Source organism: Aedes albopictus, chromosome 2 (assembly GCF_035046485.1).
Source record: "Aedes albopictus strain Foshan chromosome 2, AalbF5, whole genome shotgun sequence".
Lineage (NCBI taxonomy): Eukaryota > Metazoa > Arthropoda > Insecta > Diptera > Culicidae > Aedes > Aedes albopictus.
In genome coordinates, this window is record NC_085137.1 from 383,625,127 (window position 1) to 383,643,393 (window position 18,267).

At 49.8% G+C, this 18,267-nt stretch overlaps 2 protein-coding genes across 2 annotated transcripts; one reads left to right on the forward strand and one right to left on the reverse strand.

Annotated features, from left to right (window-relative positions):
• Positions 1–132: 132 nt before the first annotated feature.
• On the reverse strand, positions 133–6,189 carry LOC134286808 (uncharacterized). The gene has a single exon (XM_062848483.1). The coding sequence runs from the start codon at positions 6,187–6,189 to the stop codon at positions 133–135; it is 6,057 nt and encodes a 2,018-aa protein (XP_062704467.1).
• A 1,625-nt stretch (positions 6,190–7,814) lies between these two features.
• On the forward strand, positions 7,815–17,789 carry LOC134286809 (uncharacterized protein K02A2.6-like). Its single transcript, XM_062848484.1, has 2 exons — positions 7,815–7,829; positions 16,698–17,789. Exons 1-2 carry the CDS (start codon positions 7,815–7,817, stop codon positions 17,787–17,789), a joined length of 1,107 nt encoding a protein of 368 aa, XP_062704468.1.
• Positions 17,790–18,267: the final 478 nt, after the last annotated feature.

Genomic DNA, 18,267 nt, shown 5'->3' on the forward strand with positions numbered 1-18,267 from the left:
CAATACATATCCTCCTTCTTGTTTATATTTTTCTATCTGATAATTTTGACGGTTCTCTATCTCTCTCTCGAGTCTATCATGCATCAACCGACGTCTATGCTCCTCTCACGTCTCACTTCTCACTACAGATGTTTACCTCGATGTGGCTCGTGACTGGCCAGTGTTGCCAGAACATTCCCCGGCCCGTAACTCTGTCCGGGAGTCTATATCCGGTTCAGGGTTACTCTCAGTTATCTCCATCACGGCCAGTTTCGCTGTTGCTCGCTTGAACCTTCCCGTGCTGGTACGCACCCATGCTTGACGGATCCTCCCGTCGCTGGATACAACGACTTCCTCAATCACGCCACGGACCCAGCACTTCCGGTTGATACCTTCGACCACGTATACTACGTCTCCAACTCGCAGCGGTCTTGCTTCGCCGAACCACTTTGTCCTCTGGTTCAACGACGGCACGTACTCTTTGATCCACCGCTCCCACATCACGCTGGTCAACTGCTGTGAACGCTGGAACGCGTCCCGAAGGGCCTCCGCCGGATGAGGAGGTGGCCGTGTCACACATGGCTGGTTCGGAGATGGACCCCTCAGAAAATGGTTCGGAGTCAGCGCTTCTGCTTCGTCCGACTCCTGCGACACATGTGTTAGCGGACGGGAGTTGATGATATCCTCGGCTTCAACTATTGCAGTTTTCAGGATCTCGTCCGTTAACCGCCGTCCATCGTCGAGCGCTATGAGCGCTTCTTTCACTGAGCGGACCAACCGCTCCCAGACGCCTCCCATGTGCGGCGCGGCCGGAGGGTTGAATGTCCACCTCGTTCTCGCGTTCGTCAGTTGTTCTGCACAGTTATCGCTGATTCCCTGCGTAGCCTCCATTACTTCCTTGCTTGCTCCTCGCAGATTCGTGCCGTTATCCGAGAAAAACTCGACCGGCCAGCCTCGGCGGGCGATAAATCGATGTATCGCCATCAAACATGACTGAGTCGTCAGTCCGTGTGCCACTTCCAAATGCACCGCGCGTGTAACCATGCAGGTAAACAGCGCGATCCACCTCTTCTCCGTCCTGCGTCCTACAGTCACATCAAATGGTCCCAGGTAATCGACACCGACGTAGCTAAATGCCCGTAGGTGAGGTGTGATTCGCTGCACTGGCAGCGGAGCCATCCTCGGAGTTCCAGGACGACAACGATGCACCTTGCACCATACGCAGGAAGCTACCACCTTCCGGACTACTGCATCTACGTGTGGGATGTAGTACAGCTGCCGCAATTCGTTTTTCACCGCCTGGCGGTAACCGTGGCCGCTTCTCTCGTGATAATGCTGCACAATCAGCCTCGTGATTCGGTGGTCACCCGGAAGAATGACCGGAAACCGGAGGTCGAACGGTAGGGATTCCGCTCTTTCGACGCGTCCCTCCATCCGTATCAGTCCGTCTTCGTCGATCATCGGGGTCAGCTTGTATAGCGGGCTGGCCTTCTCGATGACCATCCACTGGCTTACTGGTCGACACTGGTTCCTGGACAGCACCTTCAGCTCGTCGATGAAGCATTCAGACTGTGCTATCTTTAGCAGACACCGTTCCGCCTTCTCATACTCCTCTTGCTTCAAGGGTACGCGAACTGACACACCTTCATTCGATAACCGCACCTTCAGTTGACTGCTCGTCGCTCGTAGAGTTTCAATCGGAAGCCGTCCCCTCCTCCGCTTACAGTTCGATACGAATCGTAGCACACACGCCATCGTTCGCACCAGGACCGTCCACTTCGAGAAGCGGTTCGCGTCCACAAGCACCGCTGGGACCTTCACATCGTGCAACAACAAGTGCACTCGTAGTTCCTCCGTTGTGTTCACCGGCGGCAAATTCTTCATCGGCCAGTCTTCCTCGCTCTCGTACAGGAACTGCTGTCCTCGCACCCACGGGCTGTCCGGGTGTATCTCCGGATTCTTGCCCCACTTCGTCAGCTGGTCCGCTACGTTCAGCCTTGTTGGCACCCATCGCCAGTCTGCCAGTCTCGTCAGGCTCAGGATTTCTCCAATGCGGAATCCGACGAACTGCTTATAGCGGCGCTGATCGGATCGGATCCATGACAGCACCACCTCTGCATCAATCCAGAACACCACCTTCGTGATGGCGAAGTTGTGGTTCTCGCGTACCGTCTGCGACATCCGTGCCCCAAGAACCGCTGCCAGAAGTTCCAAACGAGGAATTGACAGCTGCTTTAACGGTGCTACCTTTGCTTTGCTCATTACCAGCGCGCACATCACTTCTCCTCGTACTATTGCTCGGAAATACGCTACGCATCCATACGCCGTCTCGCTCGCATCCGCAAAAATGTGCAATTGTACGTCGCTAATCTCTTCCAACCGAGCGTGACCGAAGTAGCTGCGTGGCAGTCTGAATGCGTGCACATCCGCTAGAATGTTCGTCCACCGTTTCCACTTGTTGAAGGATGCTTCGTCCACTTCGTCGTCCCACTGACAGCCTGTCCTCCAGAGGTCTTGGATCAGCATTTTTCCCAGAATGGTGACTGGCGTGAGGAAACCCACCGGATCAAACTGTGCCATCACTATACTGAGCACAATTCGCTTCGTCGGACGTTCTTCTCCTCGTAGGACCTTCGAGTGTTCTGTCTTCGAGGCCTTTGCGAAACAGAAAACGTCTTGGATCGTATCCCATACAACTCCTAGCACCCGCTCGTAGTCCGTGCTCTTGTCCAGGCTGAAATGCACTGCCGACTCACCACTTCGCTCTCCAAGCTTCTCCAGGAACTCTCCGGAATTCGACACCCAGTTCCTGATTCGGAACCCGCCACACGAATGAACGAATTTCACTTCGTTGGCTCGCCGGATCGCTTCCTCTACTGTGTCCACGCTGTCGAAGTAATCGTCAACGTAGTGCCGCTTGACTATCGCTACTGCCGCTTCTGGATACTGCTCCGAATACTGCTCGGCGTTCAAGTTCTTCACGTATTGTGCTGAGCTTGGCGAGCACGTCGAGCCGAAGGTTGCCACGTCCATGACATACACCTGCGGAGCTTCCTCGCTACTGTTCCTGAAGAGAAACCGCTGCGCTTGCTTATCCTCCGTTCTGATGCGGATTTGGTGGTACATTTCCTGGATGTCCCCGCCGAAGGCCACCGGACGCCCTCGAAAATGGCAGATGACTCGGGGAAGAGGGACCAACATGTCCGGACCCTTAAGTAGCTCCGAATTCAACGACGTTCCGTTCACTGATGCCGCCGCGTCCCATACTAGTCGCACCTTGCCTGGTTTCCGTGGATTCACCACGACGTTCAGCGGTAGATACCACACCGCATTCAGCGGCGTCTCCGACAACTCAGCATCGGTAGCTTTGTGCGCGTATCCCTTCGACTGATAGTCCTCGATCTGCCGACACACGTTCTCCTTCAGCGCTGGGTTTCGTTCCAGTTTTCGATCGAGTGCTTTCATCCGCCGGACGGCCATAGGGTAACTGTCCGGAAATCGCCTTTCGTCGCTTCGCCACAGCAAGCCTGTTTCGAAACGATCGCCTACTCGCTTCGTTGTCGACTCGAGGATTTCTCGAGCCCGTTTTTCTTCCGCCGGTTCTGGAATGGCGTATGATGCGGTTGGCGCCTCCTCCAGCACGTACTGCTCCCGTATCAGGTCGTGGAGGTCCTGATTGCTCACCGGTGTGACGGAGTGCAGGTTTAAATACGTCTGCGCCGTAGGCCTCCGTTTCTCGGAGCCGTAAATCGTCCAGCCCATCTTCGACCGAACTGCGATCGGTTCGTTCGGCTTCCCAACACGAGACTCCAGCGGTGCGAAAAGATGCAGGTTGTCTAGCCCGATGAGAATCGTCGGTACGCCGGACGGAAAGTCCTTCACCGGCACACCAGCAAGATGTGTGTACCGCTTCACCACCTCTGTAAACCGAACCTTCTGTTTGGGAAGCTGCAGCTCAGATACTGTCCGCGTGTTGAACAGTGGATACTTCTCCTTTGAGCCCTTCGCTGACATCATCATCTCCACGCTTCTGGACTCGTTCTCAAACCGGTTGATGTTGCCGGTCCACGTGACTATCAGCGGCTCTAGCGTCCCTTCTGCCTTCAGTCGCTTTGCCACCGCGTCGTCCACCAACGTCGCCGACGACCCTTCGTCCAGAAATGCGACGGTGTCGTACTGCCGCTTGCCGACGTGAAGTGTCACTTGCATCATCCGGAAAATCACTTTGCAGTCTGACTTCGCTTCTTGCAGCTGCACTGACTCTTCCACCCGGTGCAGCAAAGGATGATGAGATCCCTGGCAATTCCGCATCATACACCGGATCTTCGACGAACACCGACTTCCGCTGTGTTTGTTCAAGCAGATTCCGCAGAGTTTCTGCTTCTCGACTTCTCGTAGCCGCTCCGCGATGTTCATTTTCCTAAACTCATCGCAATTACGGATGAGATGATCCGTTCGCCTACAAATCCAACATGGCCGGCTGGTCACCTCGCTGCGAGAACCTTCATGCTGCCTCTTCTCTGATTCGTGCACATGCACAAACTCCTTCTTCCGGGGATTCTCTCTTCCAGGCCGCACCCGCTCGTTCACCGACAGTGTAGAGAACTCCGTCACCTCGGAGACGTCGGAAACGATGTCGGTTGTGAATCGAGTGAACATCCTCAGCGGACTGTCCACTCTGCCGCGCTTATACCGGACCCAATCCAGCTTGTAGCTCGGCGGCAATTTGTCGACCAGCTCCTGCACTAGCATCGGGTTATTGAGGTGGTCGCTGAGCTGTGCCGCTTCGAGATGATCACATAATTGCTTTACCGTGATGCCGAAACTTATGAAGGTTTCCAGCCGATCGGCTCTCGGCGCTGGAGCGTTTCTCACCTTCGTCAGCAGCGTCTTCAGCAGCTTCTCCGGCTTCCCGAATAGATTCCGTAGATCGGTTATCACGTCTGGTACTGAGTCCGGTAAAACCAGCCTGCTTCTTACTGCCTCGAGTGCGTCGCCTTGTAAGCAGTCCTGCAACCGCTTCAGGTTCTCCAGATTTGAAAATCCGCACGCCGCCGTCGTGTATTCGAAGCTGCTAATGAACAGCGGCCAGACTTCTGCTTCTCCCCGAAACTTTGGAAGGTGTTGCGACACTGCTTTTCGAGCAGCTAGTTGCTCCCTGGAGATCCGACCAACGCTTGGCCCTGGCCCTTCAGCACCTCTGCTTCTCCGCAGACTGCTATGCCGGCTGCTTTCCGCTCGATCATCTAGCTGCTCTTCGTAGATTCGGCCAACTCTTGGCCCCGGCCCGTCAACAACTCTGCTCCTCCGCAGACTGCCACGCCGGCTGCTCTCCGCACGAACGTCTTTAAACGACTCGTCGCTGCTGCTGTCGCCATCACTGTCGCTGTCCTCACTTGTGCCAGCTTCGAATTCCGTGATCACCGGCACTTTCGACATCGGCTTTGGCTTGCCAACTTGCGTCGAGCATCCCGCTCCGAATAGTTCGTCTCCTTTCGGGTACGCTCCCCGAAAATCCGCGGTCGACGGCTTGACGACTGCCGCCGACTGATCCTTCAGCCACTCCTTCACTCTCTTCTTCGGATGGTCCTCCGAAGCTTCGCCAACAGCGCTTTCTTGGCCTTTCAGCGCGTTGACTCGGTTGACGCTGCTCGTAAACTGCCTCCGAATCGCTTCCCGCTTCTTCACAAACGCTTGCTCTGCTGCCAGTTGGGCGTCCAGTAACTTCTGTTCGTGCTCCAACTGCTGCTCCTCCATTTCGCGTTGAACCTGGAGTTCCAGCTCACGCATCTCCTGTTCTTGCCTCTGCTGTTCTTCCTTCCACGCCTTCTGCCGAGCAAGTAGTTTCTTCCGCGCCGCCATCTGCTTTGCAAAGGCCTTCTCCTTGGCGAGTTGCTCCTCTTCCAACTGCTTCTCAATCGGATCCACGTCAGAGCCAGCTCCCAGGTCGGACCCTCTATCGCTTCTTTGGCCGGACTTCTTGCTCCGCTTCTTGGCCGCTGCATCCGGAACTTTCAGCTGCTGCGCACTACTTGGGAGACACTGTGGGCACCGCCAATCACTGTTGACAACCCCTTGATCAACACCAGCGCAAGAAAAATGTGCCCAGTGTTGACACTTCCCACATTGGACCCAGTTTACGTCCTCAGACATCGACTCCGACATCGAGCAGAACAAACATTGCTCGGTCTTGGAGGGTGAGGAAGCCATTCCGAAGAATCCGATTTTAAAATTTTTGATTTTGTTCGGATCAATCAAGCTTGAACTAATTTTTGCGAATCAACCTAAAGCAGGCAGATCAAAAATTTTAGTTTTTCTCTCTCCCTTCGACCTTTTCGTCCTTCTTTGTTGGAATCGATATTCAAGTTTTCGAACTTGCAGCAACGCACACCACGATCAATTCTACGCCGGCTCAGAGCTCTACCGTATGCCCACTGTATCAGCCGTCTGCAGAATTCGTTCTTTCCGTGTCTGTGTCTAACGACGGCTGGCGAATACTCCTCAATCGTTGAACCTTCACTTCGGACCACTACGGCTAACTATTCTTCACTAATTACAAGCAAATGCTTGAGAAACAACTGAACTTTGCTCAACTTCTACTTTCTATACACCTTTGTTTTTCTTCGATTTCAATACATATCCTCCTTCTTGTTTATATTTTTCTATCTGATAATTTTTCTTCGATTTCAATACATATCCTCCTTCTTGTTTATATTTTTCTATCTGATAATTTTGACGGTTCTCTATCTCTCTCTCGAGTCTATCATGCATCAACCGACGTCTATGCTCCTCTCACGTCTCACTTCTCACTACAGATGTTTACCTCGATGTGGCTCGTGACTGGCCAGTGTTGCCAGAACAACAGTCTATCATCGATGTAAGCGGGAAGCATGAACTGGAGAGTTTGTGAAGACTATACCCATAGTGATCACCAAGCGATCCGATATCGCCTTGGAGAACGGGTACAGCCGGAGGCGCGGGTGAATATTTTCAACGAGCGGAAGTGGAGGACAAAAGCATTCGATGAGGAAGCGTTGCGGTCACAGAAGCGCTTCGATATTAGCGCAACCTGCTAAACCTGAGTTCGGATGAACAGGTTTCGGTTCTCGTTCGAGACTGCTATGCAACTATGCCGAGGAAGATACAGCCGCGGCACGTCCACCGTTCAGTCTACTGGTGGAATGAAAGGGTCGCCGAACTCCGTCGGAACTGTCTTCGAGCTAGGAGGAGAATGCAAAGGGCCCACACTGATGAGGAAAGCGAAGTATGAAGACCTGTGTTTAGGGCGGCAAGAGCGGCCCTCAAAAAAGGCATTAAGCTCAGCAAGGCAGCTTGCATGCAGGAACTCTGCCGTTAAACGCGGACGCAAATCCATGGGGAGATACCTCAAAGTGGCCATGGCAAGGATAAAAGGCCCAGCGACCCCACCCGAGAGGTGTCCAGAAAAGCTGAAAACCATAGTAGTTGGACTGTTTCCACAGCACGAGCCAACGGTTTGGCCTCCTAAAGGTCACTGCTGATATGGAAGAATCCCGTATTTCCAACCAGAAGCTCATCACGGTAGCTAAAAGCTTAAAAGCCAAGAAAGCGCCAGGACTAGATGGCATCCAACTTAGTTCTGAAAATAGCAACCCAACAAAACCCGAATATGTTTCAAACCACATTGCAAAAGTGCATCGATGACGGAGACTTCCCCGATCGTTGGAAGCAGCAGAAATTGGTTCTGCTACCGAAGCCAGGAAAGCCACCCGGAGATCCATTGGCGAATAGGCCTATATGTCTGCTGGACACGGCTGGCAAACTTCTGGAGAAAGTGATCTAAAACAGACTCAGAAATGACACCACAGAAGGTGAGAATGGACTATCGAGGATGCGGTTCAAATTCCGAAAAAGTAGATGTGCGGATGACGATATCCGGATTAGTTGTTCAAGCAGCCGAAGCAGCCATGAAATAAAAGAGAAGAAGAAATCGCTATTGTGCGGTCGTAACTCTAGACGTGAAAAATGCATTCAACAGCGCTGGCTGAGAAGCAATTGAGAGATCTCTATACCGGATATCTCTGCAGAATGCCGAGAAGCTACTTCCATGCAGAAGCGGACGTTGAGAAATGCGGGAGGGACAGAACAGTAGAGCATAACAGCGGATGTTCCGCAAGGCTCTATCCTGGGCCCGATGATGTGGAACGATCGAATCGATGTACGACGAATTGCTGCAGTTATGCTTACCAAGAGGAGTGCAGATTGTTGGCTTCGCGGGCGACGTTGTGCTCATATTAATCGGTGAGTCGCTGCACGAAGTCGAAGTACGGGAAGGAAGCTGTATTAGCTCATCACAATACCGGGTCTCCAGATAGCCTAGTGGTTAAGGCTATGGATCGCCAATCCAGAGACGGCGGGTTCGATTCCCGATCCGGTCGGGAAAATTTTCTCCACTCCCTGGGCATAGAGTGTCATTGTATTTGCCATACTATATACAAATTCATGCAATGGCAGGCATAGCAAGCCCTACAATTAATAACTGTGGAAGTGCTCTAAGAACACTAAGTTGAAGAGAGGCAGACCAAGTTCCAATGTGAACGTCGAGCCATAAAGAAGAAGAATAATAAGAATACCGAAATGTTGATGATCAGCAACCGAAAGGCAGTACACCAAGTTAAAGTTTCAGTCGGAGAACTCGCCAACGCCGGGAACTATCCGTGTAGTAAAAAGGTAGAAAGGATAGAGTGCACTTGGTGGCCTCGAGAAAACCTGCTTTGTATAGCGGAGTAAAGAATTGCATGAATCACTCCTCATGCAGTAATCGAAATCAGTCGCTGAGTGACGAATAAATTAGTACCTACCTGCTAACACATTACTAACTGGAGCCAAAGGGCATGTGGCATTGTAAATGAGGCTAACAGAGGAGGCCACGAAATGGCGATAATGTACTCGTAACAGCATAACAAATTGCACGGGAGTCAAAAGGCTCAGTACGAAGAATAGAATAACGAATTGGTGATGGTGCACAAGGCAACAAACGCCTCCCCTCCGAAGAAATACTGCATGGTGGTACCGGAGGGGAATTTAAGATGAGGTGAGCTAGGAGAGTGTTTTGGTGGGTAGGCGTGCATTCGAATCCCACACAGCGTCTGTAGAAGATTTTTGAACTCCTAGATTAACCCTAGTAGGATGTTAAAAAGACAATTACACCCTAGTAGGATGTTGGGGTCAATATGATCCAGACAGGCTCGCTGAACGTGCTCTACACCAACGTGGTGCGCGTAGCCTAACATCTTAGAAATATTAAATAAAAAAAATATAATCATAGTATCCACCACGTGATTGATATATATGCCTGAGACTGTGTGAGTATGAACCTCATTCATATTTTTGTAGATATAACTAGTAGCACTTGTAGATTCGAAGGCATTTACTCAAGAGAGTTCTTAGAGGCCCTTAAAGAACAATCAAACTCACCACTTGACAGATCATAGCTACCTGAGGCAGTGTGAGTATGAAGCTTAGTCATAAAACTCTTAGAGACAACTAACTACGTTGGGTGATCCGATAACCTATACTCAAGGAAGTTCTTGGAGATCCTTAAACTTATAATGAACTCTCCACTTGACAACATACAGCTACATGAGGCTATGTAAGCATAAACTTCATTCATAATGATTCAATACATCACTGATTACACTTGCAGATCAGATAGCCCAAACTTCAGAGAGGATTCGGATACAATAGTAGAACTTAAGTCTTGATAGAACTATGCGAGTATGCACCTTAGTAATGAAGCTCTTAGAAACAACCCAATACGTTGGTAGATCAGATGTCCTAAACACCAGGGAGCTCTCGGATACTCTTAAGCTTTTAATTCTTAAACACGCCGTAAACGCCTCTGAACTATTAACCCTGTTTTTTTTTCTCGTAAACCAACTTTATCTCTAATCTTTAGTACTCCAACTGCTCTGAACACAATCAAATTCCATTTAGTTAACGTTACCTTAATGGAAGAACCTAAATAGATTTTATCTAAATGTACTCTACCTAAATGGGGCTTTGAATGTATCTCGGATGCTTACTGACTGCTGACAATAATGCAAGTCATGAAATTCAAAGTCGCATCATCAGTGTAAGACGTGCCTACTACGGGTATCAGAAGAAACATCGGCAGAAAACATTCACCTCCGCATCAAATGCACCATGTTCAATACGCTAATAAGACCGGTGGTCCACCATACTCGACACGTGCTAAGGACGATCTCCGGCAGTGTGTGGTGGCAAGGGTGTATCACGAAACCAGTGTTCTCTATAGCGAACATAACATCCACAAGTGTGCAAAGTCCGGAAGGATACGGTGGGCAGGACGTGTTGATAGAATGCCAGACAACACACTTGGTGTTCGCAACAGATCCGGAGGGTACAAGAAGAGCGCAGAGAGCACGATGGGCGGACCAGGTGGCCTGTGATCTGGCGAGCATTTTGCGTGACTGATGATGGAGAGCGGCAGCCGCAAACCGAGAATTGTGGCGTACTACTATATTGTTCAATGTGATGTAGGGCAAAACATGTACGTAAGTATGTCTAAAAATAACATCTGCGGCGAATATTCGTCAACATGGCCAACGAGTAGCTCTTTTGAGGAAATGACCGAGTTCTGAACATATGATCTTTAATTATGGTTATACTAACTGGACAAGCCGCACAATCGAGGAAGAACTCCATCAAGGTTTCAAGATTTCCTCAATGAGCAGTTCTTTCGCGCACACACGCAAATCCCACAGCCATCAACCAGCAGCAGCAGTAGCAAATGATTTGTCACTAATTTAATGCGTAATGTCACGTACCTGAAAGGTCAACCATGCAAACACCGCCGCCATCCATCAGTAGTGGATCTTCAATCATTTCGGTTTATTACTCAAAGTTCAGCTTCTGTCCGTGTGTGGTGTTGGTGGTGGTGTTTGCCGTTCAATAGAGCACTAGTCGTCAAAGCCATCTCGTGAGTGTCCGGTTGGTCTGGTCGTTATTCCGTCCGGAGTGAAGTTGAAACATTGCACCTTATGTCAGGGTGACCATTTTACGATCCAGAAACAAGATGCGTTTGAACTTGTTCGGGGGCTCGTAAAAATCTCCGTACAACAACTGTTGTCATGCTTGACGTTTTGTTTGAGCAACTACTGGTTCCATCAGCCACGATACAATCAGTTCTTTGAACATTGACACTCGAAACGAATCATTGCTAATGGATGAGATTGGGCGATGATGAATAAATATTGGATTTCGGAGGTGAATAGTTTTCGAATGGTGCATCCGGGTCCATCGACTTTTAGCAGGTCATAAAATGTATAGGGGTGTGATTTTCAATGTTCATTAATAATTTGAATCGCATATTTATAATGGGCATTTAACCGTTATGTGTCCGACAAACTTTTTGCTTTTTTCTACACCGTGCTTTTTAAATGGGCGCTGGGTACCCGGGTACCCTGTTGGCCACATAAGGGTTAATATGAAAATGCATGCCATTTGTATCACCTCCTAGAGGAATTATCTCACTCGTAGCTAGATGGCGTCTTCTAGGGTTATGTCATCCAGTTTACTCTAGTAGCTACAGCTTTGAGTGAGTGATATATTGACTGATGATTACGTCAGTAAGAAGTATACACCTTTAGTTGTACTGCTTCAGATTCAAGTGACGTAGAAATACTTTTAGAATGATACTGCTTCACTTTTCGAGAGCTTATTAGTTATCAGCATAGAACTGTATTGTATTGTTGAATAGTTACATTATTTATATTTGCGTAGGTGATTGCAAAGAATCTAATTCTGCCTAGTTTTGGCGGTGGTTGCAGTTCGTATAGCTTAGATCGAGCTCGAGCATAAAATGACAGCTACAATCACTCTTTGCGGGCTTATGAAAAACGGCACAGTCTAAGTGTCTTAGACCAACAGCTTGACTTTTTTAAGAGATAAGGTGACTAACGGTATTATCAGCAGGTTTGTTCTCTTTTTCATGGGGAGTTTTTTGTGGACCAAACTGCCTGTAACTTGGGTATATAACACTGCTTAGTTGGGAAGGATTTGAGGACAACTCTGAGAATAACAGATTCCAAAAAACCTCCCATGACGAAGAGAACAAATTTGCCGAAAATACCTACGTAAGTTCCCCTACCTCGTTCTAAGTGAAATTGCAAAACCGCTGTTTGCTACTTTCAGTAAAAATTGAATGGCAAACTCACGTGTCCCCAGAAGAATTTTGAGTTATACAAAAAAAAATGACGATTTGAACGACTTAGATTTTATTTGGAAGGTGACCCCAAACTTTTGCATGATGCAGTATACTAAGGGGGAGGGCCCATATAGCCAAGGCGGTAAACGCACGGGTATTCAGCATGACCATGCTGAGGGTGACGGGTTCGATTCCCGGTCAGTCCAGGATCTTTTCGTAAAGGAAATTTCCTTGACTTCCTTGGGCATAAGAGTATCTTCGTGCCTGCCACACGATATACGCATGCAAAATGGTCATTGGCAGAGGAAGCTCTCAGTTAATAACTGTGGAAGTGCTCATAGAACACTAAGCTGAGAAGCAGGCTTTGTCCCAATGAGGACGTTACGCCAAGAAGAGAGAGAGAGAGAGTATACTAAGGGGTGGCCCAGACCCAGGGCGGGAACTGGGAAGCGGATAAGGCTTAGCTATCGACGATCTGTACAACCGTCGTTTTCCGGTCCAGGAAACAATTTCCACGTCGCACGAGGGTTTCGCAATAACGAAGATCAACGGGGTGTACTACTGCAGTTGTTATACCCCTTCCAGGTGGACGATAGACCAGTTCTCATGTATGCTGGATTCGCCATTGTGGCATACCAGTTTAGCACCCTATGCGCAGAGATGTGAATCGTCAGCATTCGCGCATCATCGAACACCGCGACCCAACCGCGACAACAATATTCGCGCTCCATCAGACATCGCGACTTCGCAACGTCGCGACGCGCACGTCGTCGGTCGTCAGCGACACGAAGACTCGAGTCGGTCGGACAGGAGAGACCGCGCCGCCGACGATCGTCCTCTTTCGCATCGCAGCAACCGGGCGGCAAGCACGTGTCATCCAAAACAGGCTGGAGGCAATTTTGCGGCAATCGGCCGAAACTGTAGTGTGGAAATTTACAGCCATCAAGCGCACTAGTGGGATTGAGTCCCGTGGTTACCGGTGGAGACTTCAACGCCTGGGCGATTGAGTGGGGTAGCCGCTTGACTAACGCGAGAGGCTGGGCTCTACTCGAAGCAATGGCTAGACTGAACGTGGATGTCGCGAATGCGACAAAAAAACCTACAGTAGGAACGGTGCAGAGTCCAGCATTGATGTTACCTTCTGGAGCCCGGGTCTAAACCCTAGCTTGGACTGGAGGGTTCACGATGGGTACACGCACAGTGACCATCTGGCGATTCGATACAGGGTGGGACACGGAGGATGACGGCCACAGCCGAAGATCATCAACCGTCATCGAGGATGGCTGACCTCACGCTTCGATAAGCCGGCATTTGTGGGATGATTGCTAATGGAGGGTAACACTGGCGATCTATCCAGCTATGATCTAGTCGGAATTCTAAGCCGTGCATGTGACGACGCAATGCCAAGGCGATCTCTACCCAGCAATGGACGCAAATCGGTATACTGGTGGTGTCCAGAAATCTCAGAACTCCGCGCATCCTGCCTAAGAGCTAGAAGGAGGATGCAAAGAGCTCGCACCGATGAGGGTAGAATAGAGCGAAGTGAGGCCTACACGGTGGTAGCTTAACTAGCACTGAACAAATAGATTAAAGCGCGTAAGCGGGCGTACTTCGAAAATCTCTGCCAGGCAGCCAACACGACCCCGTAGGGTGATGCCTACAGAGTAGTCATGACCTAAACGACCTCCCCCGAGATGCTGCAGAAGATCATGGAAACGCTGTTCCCACGCCACGATACAAGACCATGGGCCCCCGTCCCTTATGACCAAACCGACCATAGCAAGGTCGCCCGGGTTACGAACGAAGAATTCATCGCAATAGCGAAGTAACTTAAGTTGAACAAGACTCCAGGTCCGGACGGTATCCCGACAGCAGTCAGCCCTCAAGACGGCCATCGAGGCTAGCCTTGACATGCTCAGAATGGCTATGCAGATCTGCCTAGACAGAGGCGAATTTCCGGAGAGGTGGAAAAGGAAAATATTGCTTCTACTGCCCAAACCCGGGAAGCAGCCTGGCGACCCGTCGGCATACAGACCTATCTGTCTTCTAGACATCGCCGGAAAACTGTTGGAACGGATCATTCTGTCAAGGCTGATGGTCTATACCAAGAAACCCGATGACTCTGGCCTCTCGGACAACCAGTTCGGCTTCTGGAAGGGTCGATCGACGGTGGAAGCTATTAGAGCTTTAACTAAAACGGCCGAGATAGCGCTCTAAAAGAAGCGGACGGAAATCCCCACCTAGCAGTCCCGATTAGCTTATGCTGGATACTGGAGAGCTACTTCCAGAATAGAGTGCTAATCTATGACACCGAGGAAGGCGAGAGGAGCTACAAGATCACTGCGGAGGTATGGAACGCGGCGTATGATGGCGTATCGAGGCTCAAACTTCCACCGGGAGTAAAACTGGTCGGCTTTGTTGATGATATTACCCATGTTGTATACGGTGAGTCGATAGAGGAGGTGGAACTGACAGCAACGCACGCAATTTGCGTAGTGGAGGACTGGCAGAGGTCGACACAGCCGGCAGTCGCGCACCACAAAACGGAGATGGTGCATTAGCCAAGGTGGAGGGGTAAACTCCTAAATGATTGGTTAGCGCATAGTATGGCGGGAATTAGATAAAAACCCTATGTTTCAAGAAGAAGAGACGATCTCCGCTATTGAATGTTGTTGATAAAATCTCAAACGCTGGTTAGTTTGGGTTACCTTGGCGTGGTTCGTTTGTGTCATGATGGTCGGCGTTTGACATTAGACCCTCACTTCATAGTGGATGTCATTAGAGCACTGCTATTGAATTTCCCGAGAGATTTTTTTTTCTACAACATCTAAAGGAAATTTAATGAGTCCTGCTAGGTAATATTAAGGGGTTGCCCCAAAAGTTCTTCAGAAATTACTCAAGGAATCCTTCTGGAATTTCTCCAAGAAAGATTCTGGGATTATTACTCATAGAGTTACACTTGGCTGTCTCTTAGAATTTGCTGAGAAGTATTTTAATTGACATTCCTTGCCAAGTAACACACTTGTCACAGAAGAGTCACGGCGGTGCAGGTTTTTGTTGCGCAGAAGTCATTGTGACTTACTTCTCATGAGTTCCTCCGTAGATTCTCCAGGAGTTTCTCGCAATGACCTACCAAGTAGGTCAACTTGGAGAGTAGACGAAGACTCTCGAAGGTGGAAGACAACATACTTCGACGAAGGGGTATTTTGGGAGGCGCTCTGCCATGAGTGGAACCTACTTGGTTTAAGCGGTGACGAGATGGTTGCGGAACTCTCGCTTGCGTGCGATGCGATCATGCCTAGGCAAGTCCACCCAGGAAATTGGAGACCACCGGCGGTGGACTCAAGCGATTGTGGACATACGCCACTCCTGCCAACGGGCTAGGCGGCGAATGCAGGGACCACGAACTGAGGAAGACCGAAAAAAACAACAGGTGGTGTTTGCCGCTGCTTAAGTCGCGATGAGGACCGAGTTAAGGGCAAGCAAAAAGGCCTGCTTCGAGAGTCTGTGACAGAGTGCCAATGCGAACCCGTGGAGTGATGTCTACAGGATCGTGATGGCCATGACGAGAGACGTAATGGCTCCTAAAGAGCAATTTCCAGAGATGTTGGAGGGAATCATTGAGGGACTTTTTCCGCATCATGATTGAAGTTCTTAACATCCTTTCGTGGGGCAGCTGAGGACTAGGGCTGGCGATAAGGAGTGGGTAATCAATGTGGAACTTGCGGAGATAGCAAAGCCCCTTAGCGTAGGTAAGACCCCTGGTCCGGATGGAGTTCCGAACCTGGCCTTTAAAGTAGCTATTGCACATGCTCCCGAGATGTTCAGATCTGTTATACAGAAATACCTGGAAGAGGGAGTTTTCTTAGAGGTTTGGAAGCGGCAGAGCCTGGTTCTATTGTCAATGGCGGGGAAATCACCTGGAGGCCCGTCGGCGTACAGACCAATATGCTTGAGAGACACGGCGGGGAAGGTGCCCGAAAAAAAAAACGTTCTCAACAAAATGTCGAGGCACACCGAAGGGTGTGAATGGTCTCTCTAGAGCAACCAGTTCGGTTTCTGGTAGGGGAGGTCGTAAACGCTATCCTGTCGGTTACAAAAACCGTCGAGATAGCGCTCCAGCGTAAGAGGAGTTATGGAATGTCATGTACGATGAGGTGTTGTGCTGACTGATAGGACCTTACTAGCGGAAAGGTCAAATCGCTGTACACGGGGTATCAGTTCTTGATACTTGCTCTGCAGTTGGAAGCAGGTGTGGTGTCGACTTTGCCTGCCTTCCAAGGACAAAGGGAGTGGTAAGGACCACTGACTGGCCAGCATGGTGGACTCCCAAAGCGAATCAACGATGGTCGTTGTAGGCTACGCAGCTAACCTTGAGAGTGCGATGTGCCCCCACGCTACCTTGTACTTCTGTCCGAGTGTGTGTTGAGCAGATTATGGTTTGGTGAATTACTACGGACGCTTCCTTCCTAATCTGAGCACGATGATCTACCCGCTGAATCGACTGTAGCGGAACGACGTGCCGTTCCAATGGTCGAAGTCGTGCGAAGAAGCGTTTAGGAAGGTGAAGCAGGAGATGCAATCCGACAGCTTTCTGGTGCATTACAACCCCGAGTTGCCACTGGTGTTGGCGACTGATGCATCTCCCTACGGTGTCGGAACCGTCCTTAGTCACGTCCTGCTGGACGGATCGGAACGGCCTATACAATACGTGTCGCAGACCTTGAACGAGACACAACGTAAGTACAAACAAGTTGATCGTGAAGCGTATGCTATTGTTTTCGGCATTCGACGGTTCCACCAGTACTTGTACGGGCGCAAGTTCGTTCTCTACACGGACAACGAGCCTGTAAAGCAGATTTTCTCCGAGACGAAGGGATTACCAACTATGTCAGCCTTGAGAATGCAACACTATGCGACTTTCCTCCAATCCTTCGATTACACAATCAAATTCCGCCCCACTAAGCAGCATTGCAATGCGGACGCGTTTTCACGGTTGCCGATAGCTACGAAGCAGCCGGACAACGTCGTAGAAGAAGTCGCCATGCTGGAAACCAGTATCATCGAGACGATGCCGGTAACGGTCGAGGACTTGGCCAAGGGAACTGCGGCCGACGGTTCGGTCAAGTTGCTGCATCATGGACTACGAAACGGAAAGACAGTAGAGGCGAAGGATCGATTCGGTATCGATAGAAACGAATTCTCCTTGCAGCAAGGGTGTATTTTGCGGGGTATTCGGGTTTACATTCCACCTGAACTTCGGACGAAGGTACTCAACGAACTGCATTCCATTCATTTTTGCCGCCTAAAAGCACTCGCCAGAGGATACGTCTGGTGGGAACGCATTGACAGGGACATCGAAGAGTTAGTCAAGAACTGTGCGTCCTGTCAAGTTACGAATCCTGCAAAAGCTCCGTTACATTGCTGGGAACATGCTGCACAGCCGTTCGAACGAGTACACGTGGATTTCGCTGGGCCGTTTATGGGGAAGTATTTCATCGTCTTCGTCGACGCGTACACGAATTGGCCAGAGGTGAAGATTCTACGGGACATTACGACGGCTACGACTATCAACGCCTGTACACAGCAAATAATTTTGTAATATCCAGGCGCGTAATTTCTGGCGATGTATCCATTTTTGAACGTAATTTCATTCGCTTACATCGTTTTCCAACATTTCCACACTCCCTATGTACACCCTGATTGGCACCGGAAAGTGTCAACAAACCCATTCCAGAAAACACTCAGAAGCAGTATCATGTTTATCATCTACTTCCCAACTCGGTGAAATAGCCGAGAGGTAAGGGATACGCCTCACAATCAACGGATCAGTGTACGAATCCATGCCATTATTTTACTTATATATGATTCATCAATCGTTCCGGTTCTAGCGATTGCTAGACCCACTTTCAAGCTGCGGCGGCTGATTTGCAGCGTAGAACGGATGTAATTTTTACATCAATTTTACGACGTGACTGATGTGCATCGAAAATGGTGTGATTTTACAAGATTTTTTTGCTGTGTAGAGAACTTTTTGCGACCTACGGTATATCATGCGTCCTGGTCAGCGACTTTGGTGT